The sequence below is a fragment of the Megalobrama amblycephala genome, linkage group LG19 (assembly GCF_018812025.1).
Source record: "Megalobrama amblycephala isolate DHTTF-2021 linkage group LG19, ASM1881202v1, whole genome shotgun sequence".
NCBI classification, from domain to species: domain Eukaryota; kingdom Metazoa; phylum Chordata; class Actinopteri; order Cypriniformes; family Xenocyprididae; genus Megalobrama; species Megalobrama amblycephala.
The window spans coordinates 13,627,510-13,641,624 of record NC_063062.1 but is presented as its reverse complement, the minus strand read 5'-3'; the positions used below and the strand labels follow the sequence as shown (position 1 = coordinate 13,641,624).

The 14,115-nt window shown below is 38.0% G+C and overlaps 1 protein-coding gene across 1 annotated transcript in view; it reads left to right on the top strand.

Annotated features, from left to right (window-relative positions):
- Positions 1-334: 334 nt before the first annotated feature.
- Positions 335-14,115, top strand: part of mbtps1 (membrane-bound transcription factor peptidase, site 1) — a 28,110-nt gene continuing 14,329 nt past the window's right edge. Inside the window, exons 1-3 of the mRNA XM_048168580.1 lie at positions 335-520; positions 8,449-8,961; positions 12,004-12,261. Of these exons, the coding sequence (XP_048024537.1) occupies positions 8,742-8,961; positions 12,004-12,261 (478 nt within the window). The 5' untranslated portion in view covers positions 335-520; positions 8,449-8,741. The remainder of the gene's footprint in view (positions 521-8,448; positions 8,962-12,003; positions 12,262-14,115) is intronic.

Genomic DNA, 14,115 nt, shown 5'->3' with positions numbered 1-14,115 from the left:
TCAGGGCTGTGTTTTGACGGCTATTAGACGTCTTTTAGACATAACATTGCTTGCTGGGAACAAACACCGCATTAGACCAGTTACTCTATCTATAAGCTATATCCTGCTAGTTCCACTATTAGGCTATGACTGGATTCTTCAATTCATGCTAATGTACAGTATCTGCTCCTCTCGGTGGGGGTAAAACTTTTTCAGTGAGGGGAAATCACTGCGTGTACCTTTAACACGCTTGCTTCTGAAGCACATTATTATTGGTATCGTAATAACCAATCACATTGAAGCGTAAAGATATAAACGTTTTCTGTTGGCTGAACGCTTATTCCTCCCGAGTCGAGACGTGACGCAGCGATCGATAATTGGCTACTGGTTGTTGTGTTTAATACCAGTTTCTCACGTTACAGTCTAACAGCTTGCGCCATTAGCTTGTGTACAGGTCTAATAGGTACTAAAGCCAAGACACGAAATATTTCAGACGACATATTTCGGGAGTTAATCATTTTCTGCATCATCTTTGCAGATAGTAAGTATACATATCACATATAAGTATAATATGGGGTTGTTGGTCATGTCTGGGAACTCTTATGCTCATGCCTTGCTAAGCTAACTGTTAGCTTGTAGCAGGATGGTGGCGAGGCCACATGTTTGTCTTGTTTAGCGACAAAACATGATCTTTGAAGTTCTTTTTACAAGAGAGGATAGTGAATAACGGGTCATTCTGACAAACTGCTTTAAGCTACTTAAATTGATGTTTTGTTGATGTTATAGCTGGCAAGACGTGCTAGTGTTATTGTCATTAGCTAGTGTGCAGTGTATTGTTGAAAGTAAGAGATTATATGTTTTCAGATCTATCCATCAGACAAAGTGTTGTGATCAGTACAGAACCAAACCTGTCAGTCCAAATACTGACTCCTTATGTTCATTTTTTACTTCCAATTTGAACATTGCATCCAGTACAGAATGCTGTCAGTGCTAAGGCTTTGTTCAAAAGTCTAGTGAATTTTTTTTTTTTAATTTTTGTTATTTTACAAAAGGGCAGAGCTGGTTATCACATTGGTTACTATTTGATTATGACATTTATTTTGTAATTTGTTAAAAATCTAATGCTTTTCTTAGCTAATGCCAATAAAACAATGGCTTTTGCAGGCAATATCTTTTTCTGCTGATTTTGCCATTAATAATTGGCCTCAGGCTGGAATAAGTGACTTCTGCCCTTTTACTCGAGAAAATAAATGAATGTCCGGTTTCACAGACAAGGCTTAAACCTAGTCCCAGACTAAAATGCATGTTTGAGCTATCTTAACTGAAAGCAACTTGCACTGACATATACACTGCCCCCCCCCAAAAAAGTCGCTGTTTGGATTTTAATAGGCAAATACTTAATCTATGAATGGATCATTATTACAGTGATTATTATGTTTCTAGCATGTTATGTTTGGCAATGGTTCTTTTAACCCTTAAAGGGTTAGTTAACCCAAAAATGAAAATTATGTCAATTATTATTTATTGCTCACCCTCATGTCGTTCTACACCCGTAAAACCTCCGTTTATCTTCGGAACACAAATTAAGATATTGTTGATTAAATCCGATGGCTCAGTGAGGCCTCTATAGACAGCAATGACATTTCCTCTATCAAGATCCATTAATGTACTAAAAACATACTTAAATCAGTTCATGTGTGTTCAGTGGTTCTACCTTAATATTATAAAGCGACGAGAATACTTTTTGTGCACCAAAAAAAACAAAATAACGACTTTTCAACAATATAGGGCTGATTTTAAAACACTGCTTCAAAGCTTTACGAATCGAATCAGTGATTCAGAGTGCCAAAGTCATGTGATTTCATCAGTTTAGCCAATTGATAGGAGATCCGAACCACTGATTCGATTCGTAAAGCTCCGAAGCAGTGTTTTGAAATCGCCCATTACTATATTGTTGAAAAGTCATTATATTGTTTTTTTTGGAACACAAAAAGTATTCTCGTTGCTTTATAATATTAAGGTAGAACCACTGAACTCGCATGAACTGTTTTAAATATATTTTTATGAGATGTTTACTTATTGGTGTTGCTGTCTATAGAGGCCTCACTGAGCCATTGGATTTAATCAAAATATCTTAATTAGTGTTCGGAAGATGAACAAAGATGAACTTACGGGTGTAGAACAACATGAGGTTGAGTAATTAATGACATAATTTTAATTTTTGGGTGAACTAACCCTTTAAAGATGGGAGTGTGTAGCTTTTCATTTCTTAAACAACCTTGTAGGAAGACACATCATGGCCATATTCCAGGGTGACAATTTCAAGGTTCACCAGGGTTAAAATTGTGAAAGAATGGTTCAGAAAGCATAAAGAATCATTTTCACATATGAATTGCCACCTCTGAGTCCAGACCTTAATTTCATTGAAAGTCTTTGGGATGTGCTGAAGGAGACTTTAGAGAGTGCTCACCTCTTGCATTGTCAATACAAGATCTTGACCAAAAATTGATGCACCTCTTGATGGAAATAACATCACAACATTTATTTCCAAGAAATGAAAAGCTACACACTCCATCTTTAATGGTTAGAAGAACCGTTGCCAAACATGCAACTTGCTAGAAACATAATAATCACCGTAAAAATGATCCATTCATAGATTAACCTATTAAAATCCAAACAGCGACTTTTTTTGGGGGGGCCGGACAGTGTATGTCAGAGTCATTGTTTTATCTCAAGATGCACACCAGTAATGTTTTTTCCTAAGGCATGTTTATAAAAGCTACTTAAATGTCCTAATTGAACAAAGGCCTAGCCCTGGCTTAATCCAAGCCTCATCTGTGTGAAACCAGGCTGGTCAAAAATGTTCAGTATTGCTTTAGTTGTTTGTTTATGAAGAGGATCCACCCAAAATGAAAATTCTGTCATTTACTCACAAAAGGGAGACGTTAGACAGAATGACAGCTTAATGCATGTGCACTATTCATTCTGCCTAAAACCGTCTTTTGAGTTCCACAGAAGAAAGCAGTCAAACAGGATGAGTAAATGATCACAGAATTTTTTGCAGGGTGAATTATTACTTTAGCTGGTTACACTAACATCCTAGACTGTGCTTTTCTACAAACAGAATTAAAGTAAACATTGATTCTGTGAACAAAACATTCACATCCGTTTTACTTGTTTGCACTGGCCACCTTTTTAATGTCGTGATTCTTTCTCTATGGATCTTTTTCCTGGGCTTCTCAGAAGCGAAAGTTGGGTAAACTTCTATAGTTGTGAAAAGAAACTGCAACAAATTTATCCTTTGAGGTCTGAATTCCCATTTGCTTCAATAGCAAAATTAAAAAAAGAAGGCGTTTCTAAGACTTTCAAAGAGAGGAAAAAAATACTGAGTTTGATTAACTTGGTCAGTTGTATTAGAAATACAACTCAGCAGCATTAACTAGTTTCTGCAATTTAATGCCAAGCAAGGTGATATAACAAATTTGAAATGTACATTGCTTTTGTTTTACCATGTTAATGACTGTGGAAAGGCGTCATCACAGTCTGTGAAATGTAGGGCGAGGACTGGTTGTAATTGGGTTGTGAGATGTGTGTTGCACTCAAAAGTGGAGGCAGATGAACGCAAGCTTGTTGGGGTAGGATTTATTGGAGAAGTCCTGCATACGTCACCAGAGAGAAGTCTGTCATTTTCACCAGTTGGATTGTGATATTTGTATTAAATATTACGAGGTCAAAACTTTTTTTAAAGGTCCCGTTTTTCATGTTTTTTTGAAGCTTTGATTGTGTTTATAGTGTGCAATATAACATGTGTTCATGTTTCGCGTGTAAAAAAAAAACACAGTATTTTTCACATAATTTACTTATCTGTATACCGCTGTTTCCACTGTCATAAAAACGGGCTGATGACTTCCTTGTTCTATGAAGTCCCTCCTTCAGAAATATGTAACGAGTTCTGATTGTGCCAGCGGTTCCTGTGTTGTGATTCGACAGCAGCTTAGCGCTCCTTGCCCGGAAAGGTCACGCCTCTTACCATAACGTGGAGATGCACGCGCTCAGTGTTATTGTAAACATGTCTTTAATTTTACCCTATCAATTTGAGCCGGAATCAGACCCGGTGATTGGACTGCGGGATGAAAATAACAGCGTTTCGACGACATGGCGACAAACACACTCTACAAACTCAACTCTTGTGTATTCCTGTGGGCGGAGGTTAGTCGAAAAACTGTTTTAGTGATGTCATTAAAGAAGGAAGTAGAGGGATGTAGTCCAAACTGGCCGTTCGATGTAAGCGACTTCTGTTAAATAAAATATCTCGCTTGGCATTGAACTTTGAGCTTTAAAATGTTACAGATTTTATTTATACTCTAACAACAACATTACACACTAACTAAAGTTTGAAACATGGGATCACGAAGAACGGGACCTTTAATATAAAATAAACATGCAGGAATTAATTGTTTACAACATCTATAATTTACTAAATAAATACCAGAAATTTTCATTTCATTACAACTTTAATAAGCGCATAAATACAGCAGTGCCAGTAACCTTTTTTTTTTTTTTTTTTGCTCCCAGATGTTTGCAGTAAATTAGGGGTATCTGTATGTAAGCTATGTTTTAATAATTTGGTGAGCTTTTTTTTTTTTCTTATGTTGACACAAGTTAGTACTTAAGTCTTTACAGTCATCTTTGTGTGTCTGTGACTTGAAAGGATGGTCTGCAGTAAAGAACCATATGGTGTGCATATTGAGTTGCATAATAGCTCAGCCCATCAGAGTTAAGCCCACTTCTTGGCATTTACAGCCTGAAGTCAGTGGGAAATGAAGCCTCTGGAAGTGTGCCTGTGGGTGGGGGACCGTGTTCTCAAGGAAATGTCCCTCAGATTTTCCTGAGGCTAACACTTTGTGGTAGATTACAAGCATCATTCTAAATGAAATTTCTGTCATTAATTACTCACCCTCATGTCGTTCCACACCCGTAAGACCTTCGTTCATCTTCAGAACACAAATAAAGATATTTTTGATGAAATCCGAGGGTATCTGATCCACACATAGGCAGCAACGTCATTGCACCTTTTGAGAAAGGTAACATGGATTAAATAGTCAACGTGACTACAGTGGTTCAACCTTAATGTTATGAAGTGATGAGAATACATTTTGTGCACAAAAACAACACAAATAACGAGTTTATTCAACAATTTGAACCATTGACGTATGTAGTGAACTCAGTGCAGGCTTCCTTGTTTACGTCCGAATGCCGGCTCATTATTAGGGGTGTGGAACATCATGAGGGTGAGTACTTAATGACAGAAATTTAATTTTTGGGTGAAATAACCCTTTAATGACAGCGGCACTCAAACTACATGAGCGGCCACAGACAGAGGTAACACTGATCCGACAAAATCTGATGAATGTGTATGTTGCTGTTGGTTGGCGTCTGTCAGTGCAGAGTGTCTTAAAACAGACTTTTGGACCACACTTGATTTTAAAACGAATGGTCCTTTTGTGTCTACACTACTGTTCAAAAGTCTCACTAAGGCTGTGTTTATTTGAGCAGAAATAAAGTAAAACGGTAATATTGTAAAATATTATTACAGTTTAACCCTCTGGAGTCTGAGGCTGATTTGGGGCTTGGAGAAGTTTTGACATGCCCTGACATTTGTGCTTTTTTCAGTTGTTCATAAACATATAAATGACAAAAGTGTCATTACACTGTATTCAGCACAAACTAGGCTACAATAATATGTGAGGAACATGTATGTACATGTTTGTGTTTTTGAAGGAATAATGTTTATGCGTGGTTATTGAAAAAACAAAAAACTTAAGTCACTGAAATAAGGCCAAAATAAGTATATTAAATCTGTGTTCACAAGACTTCTGGTTATTGGAGGTTGTAGACTAGAGTTTTTGCTTCAGAATTATGTAAAAATTATGCTGACTACTCTTTCATATAAAACAATAGAGAGACTTAAATTTTATAAGACACTTTTTGTCAAGAAACACAGTATGCGTGGAGGCGTGAATCTTAGGGCTGTAACGATATGCGATATGAAACCGAAATCGCGATACGCAGGTCCACGAACCTGTATCGCGATGTGAGAAGGCAGAATCGCGACACACCCCTTCCAACTCCCAGAGTTATCCTTCCTGTCCAGATCCAATGCTACCACATTTTTAATTACTATAAGTATTAGGGGTGTAACGATTTATCGTAGATGGTGTGTCTCAATCAGCTCTCTAGTTCAGTAAGTGTTTCGGGCACACATTGAATCTTGCAAGCAGGTTTAAACGTTTCTCATGATGTCAGTCTCTTGCATGGTCGCGTGAGAAAAGTCGTGGCTTTCTTTCACCGCAGTGCACAGCAACAGCTGTGCTCACAGAAAAGCAAAAGACGCTTGCGATGCTTTGCTTTAAGTTAGGGGCCGTTCACATATTGCGTCTTTTCCGCGTGCAAGTCAGTTATTATTTTCAAATGTAGCCGGGCGGCAGGCGCGCTCATAATGGGATCAACGCGGTCGCGACGCGCATGCAATTCTCAACTTTTCAGAATGCCGCAAGCGCACCGCAGGTCGTGTGACAAGAATCAACCGATCAGCTATGGCCTTTCCGTAACAAAACATCAAAAGCTCAGCCGAACAGCTGAACATAGCTGATCATAGCTGTTCATGGTGGTTTTTATATCTTATCTCCATCAATATATCTCGTAGTAAAACTAATGCAAGGGCTAGAAATCATTTATCCTTTGCAGAAACATCCTGATCCTCTTGGAGAGCTCAGTTCATGGTTGCATAGCAACGACCGACGCCACAGGAGCGCAAGCGCTTTGGAAAGAAGAAGCGGTGCGGCCGCGCCTTCCACGCGTTTTTAGACGCGCTATGTGAACGGCCCCTATTCATAATTCTAAGTTCATGTTAAATTTAACATTTTTTTTCAGTGACAGACAGCCCTATTCAACTGTTAATTTGAATACAGAAGGTTTTTATTAAAATTTTATATTTATTTATTTTATTGAAATGTGATCTTGTATGTACAACAAGGAAAATTATTGAAATTTGTTCATGTTTTTTTAATAAATCTTGTTTGAATTTCAGTTTCATTTTGTTCAAAATATCGTGATACGTATCGTATCGTGAACTCTGTATCGAGATACGTACCGTATCGTGACCTGAGCGTATCGTTACACCCCTAGTGAATCTGCATGCATAATGGGCCATTTACACCTGAGAAGACAAAAGAATCACATAATAATGATCTGAAATGACTTGCATATTAATGAGGCCTTTCAGTCAGGTAGGCTGTGAAAAAAAAAACCCTCTGTAATCATGTCTCAGCTCATCATAAACAGCAATACTGTGAAATATTATTACAATTTAAAATAATTGTATTCTATTATATTCTTTAAAATATAATTTATTTCTGTGATGCAAAGTGTCTGAACAATTATGTTACCTCTGTGGCATTTCATATAGGCTTTTGCACATTTGGAGAAATATTGATGGATTCTTATATATTTATGTCAATTTTCTATACTGAGAAGTAATATTTATTGTCATCACTATGAGTGCTGGATACTGTGTTTTTAATTCATAATTGCAGCCGGAGGGAGCTCTCTGTGCACATTTAGTCCACAAATTATTCTAAAGAAGAGGACATTTCAGGAATGGTGTTTTTAATTCATACTTGCAGCTGGAGGGCGCTCTCTGTACACCTTTAGGCCACAAATTCATATAAAGAAGAAAAGGAACTAGGAACTAACTGCATGTCTTCTAGAGATCGCTAACCATGGCTTTACCATCCAAATAAACACTTTTCAAGACAATAAATACACGATTGAGACAATGAATGCATGTATTGCCTCTGAATTTGCCTCTGAATAGCGCTGGCTCCGTGGGCGTGGCCGCATTAGCGGGTAATGAGCTGAATCACAGACTTCTGACATGGCTCTCTTTTCATACAGATTACATAAACACAGAATGTTTGTTTTTGATTTGACTTACACGATTTAAAACCTGACATTTCAACGTTTCTTTAGACGTAAGTGTCATTTTTTTTTTTGTCATTAGTATGCATAAGTTACAGTTCATTTTCTGAGAACTATCAGATTGGACTTCGTTCAGAGGGAGAGGAGAGATCACGCATCATGTTAGTTTTCTTTATTTTACAAAAAGCACAACATTGTGTTTTTACTCTGAGTGTACACAAATAAAATACATTCTATAGTTTCAATTGATATATTACTTATGTCTCTATGACAAGAAATGACGGAGTATTTTAAGTCTGTTATGCTGCAATGTGAAAAAAATCCTGCAAAACGCGCCGGCGCGTTTTCAGACCTCAGAAAGTTAAAATAACTGTTTACTATGTAAGCTCCTCATTGAGATGAATATATCTATTGGCTGAATGTTGAGCTTTGATATTTGTTTTCCAGCAACTCGCTAAACGTAACTATTGTGTTGTCTCCTCTCTACAGGAAGAATAGTAAACCTATGGCCATTGTGAGGAAGCCCATCACCAGATGAACACCCCTCCTGATCTTCTGTAGTGTTTTACCCTTTCATGAAGATGGCCCCGCTCCTCATCCTCAGACTGCCACACTGATCACCTCCACTGCACCACAAACACACAATGGAGAGAAAACGAAGAAAGAAATGAATACCCAAGCCATGTGTTATTCAGGCTTCTCTGCGTTCTGGACCTAAACTATTTCATAAACTGCAAATACCCATACACGTTTGTTACCTTTGAAGACACCTGTATCTGTAGATGGGTAATAACCGGAAACGGACCACAGGGACCATGATCGTACGGCTGTGCTTGCTTGTGGCTGCCTTAGGGGCTCGATTGCCTTTGGTGGGCACAGAGGAAAACGGTGGCCCATTCTCAACTCCCTTTCATCCTCATCTGAATGCTGATGCACTCTTGAGCCCAAACTGCTCACAGGTCATGCTGAAAGTCGACTTTTCTACCAAAGTTGTCAAGCATGGTAAGTGATGTCATTTTGCACTGAATAAAACTTGACTTGTTGTGTCTGTAACAAAACAAGTAGAAATTAATTTGTCTAAGGTTTGTTTTAAGGTTACTGACCATGAGGCGTATGCTGAATTCTTCATAGGCTACAATATGTTGAAGACATTGTGTTTTTTAGTACACCATTTATTGCCGTAATTTAGTTTTTAGTGGTGATAATGACATTTTATTGCACTGAAAATCCGTTATCAACCAGTTTATGGAGTTTATTGAGGGTTTAAAGCAGCTGTTGCACTTCTCGTTTTAATTTAGGGCAGGACAAAACGTGAGCGCTTCAGGTCAAACAGTGCTGGTGTAATGTACTCCACTTTGCCGCAGCTCTCTGTTAGGACTCTGTCCATTCATTGGCTGGATCGTGCCCTCCGCTCTGTGTGTTTGCTGGCGTCCAGCCCAGAGTGTTGGCAATACATTCCTAAGACTTAATCTGAATCCAGCGTTGTTTTCAAAGGGCACACATTTCACTACATTGGGTGTGGTGTGGATGTGGGTATACAAGACCAGAACGTAACACGTTATTTATAGTGGCCTGATTACTGCTCTGTGAATGCACCCTTTGTGCCATCCTCTAATGTTTAATTCATTCCCACTTCTCTCACCCAAAGCTATGAATTGTGGGATTGGTAAAGATATTTTATGTGGCAATAGTTCCACTTTTAATTAAGTTTTGAACAAAGCACATTAATCTGACTACAGTGCATTCATTTCTATCTTCATACTGGTTTTTGTTTCAGGATGCTGATTTTACTTTGTACATTAAGTGGTTCTTCATACAAAATATCATGTTTTTTTCTGTTGTATTTTGACATACATTTGAGTGAAACAGATTAATGAAAAGAAAAAAAATGTGGGGCGTGTTATGGTGGACTTTTTATACAGTTGTTGGTTGGATGGAGGCAGATCTGCTGAATGCAAGCTTGCTGGTGTTGTAAGAGGGGCAGGGTTTAAGCAGACGAAATGATTGGAGAAGTCTGTCATTTTTACTGCAAGATTGATTGAAACAGATTAATGAAACTGAAAAAAATGTGGGGCGGGGACTTGGTTTTATACAGTTGTTGATTGGATGGGGGCAGATCAGCTGAATGCGAGCTTGGTGGCAACTGTAAGAAAGGGGCGGGGTTTAAGCAGACGAAATGACAAAGTCTGTAATTTATTAGCCGTCGCTATTTTCATTTTTAAACACTTGCAGTCTGTATAATTCATAAACACAACTTCATTCTTTATAAATCTCTCCAACAGTGTAGCATTAGCCGTTAGCCACGGAGGACAGCCTCAAATTCACTCAGAATAAAACGTTAACATCCAAATAAATACTTTACTCACATAATTCGAAGCATGCATACAGCATGCATGACGAACATCTTGTAAAGATCCATTTGAGGGTTATATTAGCTGTTTGAACTTTGTAAATGCGCTGTAATATAGTCGAAAGCTCATGTGGCAGGGAGCACGCAAATTAAAGGGGCGGCGCTGCCTAAATCAGTGCATAGTTAATGATGCCCCAAAATAGGCAGTTAAAAAAAATTTATTAAAAAAAATCTATGGGGTATTTTGAGCTGAAACTTCACAGACACATTCCGGAGACACCTTAGACTTATATTACATCTTGTGAAAAAGCATTCTTGGGCACCTTTAAGAATTACTAGATCAAAAATGTTTTAAAAAATGTAACATGCTTGGATTAATTTTTTATAATAAGATCAATAACATGCATTTAGAAAATAGATGACTTTTCATTTCAAGGTAACTTTAATTGTATCTTTTTATTTGCGTTTGTTTCTCTCTACTGTCCTCAAAGTCACTAAACCCTTAAAGGGATAATTCACCCAAAAATGAAAATTCTGTCATCATTTACTCACCCTCAGGACCTTCCAAACCTGTATAGATTTCTTTGTTCTGTTGAACACAAAGGAAGATATTTTGAAGGATGTGGAAAACTGAACAGTTCTGGGGCACCATTGACTTACATAGTATTTTTTTTTTTCTACTATCGAAGCCAGTGGTGCCCCAAAGCAGCCTGGTTACTAACTTTCTTCAAAATATCTTCCTTTGTGTTCAACAGAACAAAGAAATTCATACAGGTTTGGAACAATTTGAGGGTGAGTAAATGATGACAGAATTTTCATTTTTGGGTGAACTATCTCTTTAATGTAGTCTGTCTGCATTCTTGTATTGCATTCCCTTATGTATTGTGGGCTTTGTTGTGTCAAGCACTCTGGAGGACGGCCACATTTCAAAGCATTCTGAAAGTGTCTCTGTTCAGGTTTGTTTAGCAAAGAAAGAATATGGGTGTTTCTCTATACCCGCCCTGGCCTAAAGTTTCACTCAGCAGCCGTTATTTCTGTTAAAGGCTCTATTGTGGTTGTTGATGCAAGGTTGGATCCATTTGAATGATGAGTGGCCAAAATAGATGCAGAACCAAGACCTCAAGTGAATGCTAAACCTTGCTGAAGTTGAAAGGTTTTCTCAGTAAATACATATTAGGGTTGTCAAAGTACTAAGTAGGTACTGAAATTAAAAAAATATAACAATACAAGCATCTCCCCTAGCATTTTGAGGGCTGTTCAGCGGATTCTTAAACACCACTGATTGGCTATTGTGTTCACATACTCAACAGATATGTCTGTGATTGGCTACGATGAGCAACGCTTCAAAAACATGTTGTAAATATACATTTGTGACGCTCTTCACCGAGGGCTTACACAACTACAGACGGGAGTGTTTGAAAGCAGGTGTCTATTAGCGGATATATAGGGATACAGATTCGCTGGTGAAGAGCGTCACAGATGTCTATTTACAAGTTTTTGAAGCATTGATCATTGTAGCCAATCACAGACATATCTGTTGAGCACGTGAACACAATGGCCAATCAGAGATGTTTAAGAATCTGCTCAACAGTATTCAAAATGCTGGTATCATCACATTTCTAAAATTTCAGTACCGACTAGTTCGTGTCATTTATCCTGTGGGATTTTACAGTATCTATTATTCTCTCTTCTAGAGTACATTGTTGCATTTAACGGATACTTCACAGCCAAAGCGCGCAGTGATTTCATCAGCAGCGCCCTGCGAGATGTGGATGCGGTGAACTGGCGCATCGTACGGAGGGACAATCCTGCTAGCGATTACCCCAGTGACTTTGAGGTGGTGGAGATCCGGCAGGACGTCCGCAGCAGCCTTCTCACCCTACAGGACCACCCCTACATCAAACGAGTGACGCCCCAGCGCATGGTCCTCCGCAGCCTCAAAATGACTGACTGTAAGTAGTACTGACATTCAGAACATGAGCATAATAATGGTATCATAACTTTACTAAAATGCAGTAGTCTTGGTACACGATATTGTATTGTTCTGTATTTATAAGTCACACTTGAACCCTGCAGTGCTGTGCACTATCACAGAGGTTACATGCAATTTGTTCTTTCCCAGCTCTCTGGGGTGACTGCAGGGAGGAAAGTCATCAGCAGGGGGTGAACCGAATAGGAAATGTTTATTTACTGCATGGGGTGAAGGAAATGGCTTTCAGAAGTGTTTGAGGTGAAAGAATGTTCTGTCTTTGCACACTGAGTTCTCCACCACTAGAATACAAAAAGAAATCACACCTCCATGCAAATCTGCCGTCAGTGTTGAGAAACTCTGGGAGAGTGATTACGGTTTAATAGCACCGCTCCTGTGTAATAACATTGTCGCAGTCTTCCTTTTTTAACAGCATAATAACAAGCTGCATGGCTTCTGTATAATGCTTATGCTTACACATAAGATTTTGCAGCATCAATCAACCCCCCAAAAAGTTTGTACTGTTCAATTTTTTATTTTTTTTTTGAAAGAAATTAATACTTTTATTCAACATAGATGCATTACATTAATCAAAAGTGACAGTAAAGACAAATTATATTTCAGATAAATGCAGATTTTTTATTTCCTGTTTATCAAAGTAGTTGATAATAATAATGATTCTTGAGCAGCAAATCAGCATATTAGAATGACTTCTGAAGGATCGTGTGACACTGAAGACTGGAGTAATGGCTGACATAATTGAAATTTATTTATAATTTATTTAAATTTATTTTGATTTAGTTTTTGGAATAACACTCAAAGAGCTGCTCAGTCTGGCTTCACCAGTCTGCACCCCTTCATGCTAGCTTATCTCACTCTTTCACAACAGAGTACGGCTTTGAGGCACTTTGGTTTCTGTAATAAGAACAAAAATACATCATTAACTGCTATTAGCTGGGTCTCTTTCTCTAAGAATAACCCCTGGTCACGGTTTGAGAGCATATATGCAAGTAATTATCATTTAAATGATGTCTGGGTCAGCTCTACAAGAGCACGAGTGGGGGATTGAAATGTTATATAATTATAGTATATGCACTAGTCTTGTCTGTATAGCTCTAGGGGGAATTAATGAGCCGTAATCAGCCAGAGAGGAAGACTGACATGTCGGAGCTGGTCAAAGTGGTTGGCCCTGCAATTCAGCCACGCTTAAACGCCTACGATTCCTTTCCAACTGCTGCACCAACACTTTACGAGAGGTTTTGTAATGCTTTAAACCTTTATGAGGAATCTTTTACATAGAAGAGTTAAGGTGATCACTGTTATTATCTGTTATTTGAATATTCCTGAAAGCACAGACTACTCATCTCTGGTCTCGCCAGAAGGTATTCAAAGGGCCAATAAAAATGCTAATCAAGGTGTAGATGTTGATACTGTGTGGTTAGGTTGGTGTTAGACAAATCTAGAATCTGATACTGTGCAAGTTTTGGTGATTATTTACCTCGAATTATAGGGTTTAACAATAAGGATAGTCCAATGACTTGGGGTAAGTGTGAGAGAGTTTTAGGCCTGTTGGTAGAACTGTCACTTTTGGGCATTGTTGAATTAAAAAATTGGTTGATTTAAACATGTCGTCAAGGTTAAATTATCTAGGTGGTCTTAAAATCAGTTAGAATGGGTTGAAAATTGACATATTATTCTATACTATCTTTAAAAAACTCAGATTATTCATTTTAATGTTTTGTACGTTTACAAAAGTTAATGAAATATATGAAAAGTAATTGCGAAAAATATAAATAAATAAATCTAGTAAAAAATATTTCATTCTGACATATGTTGC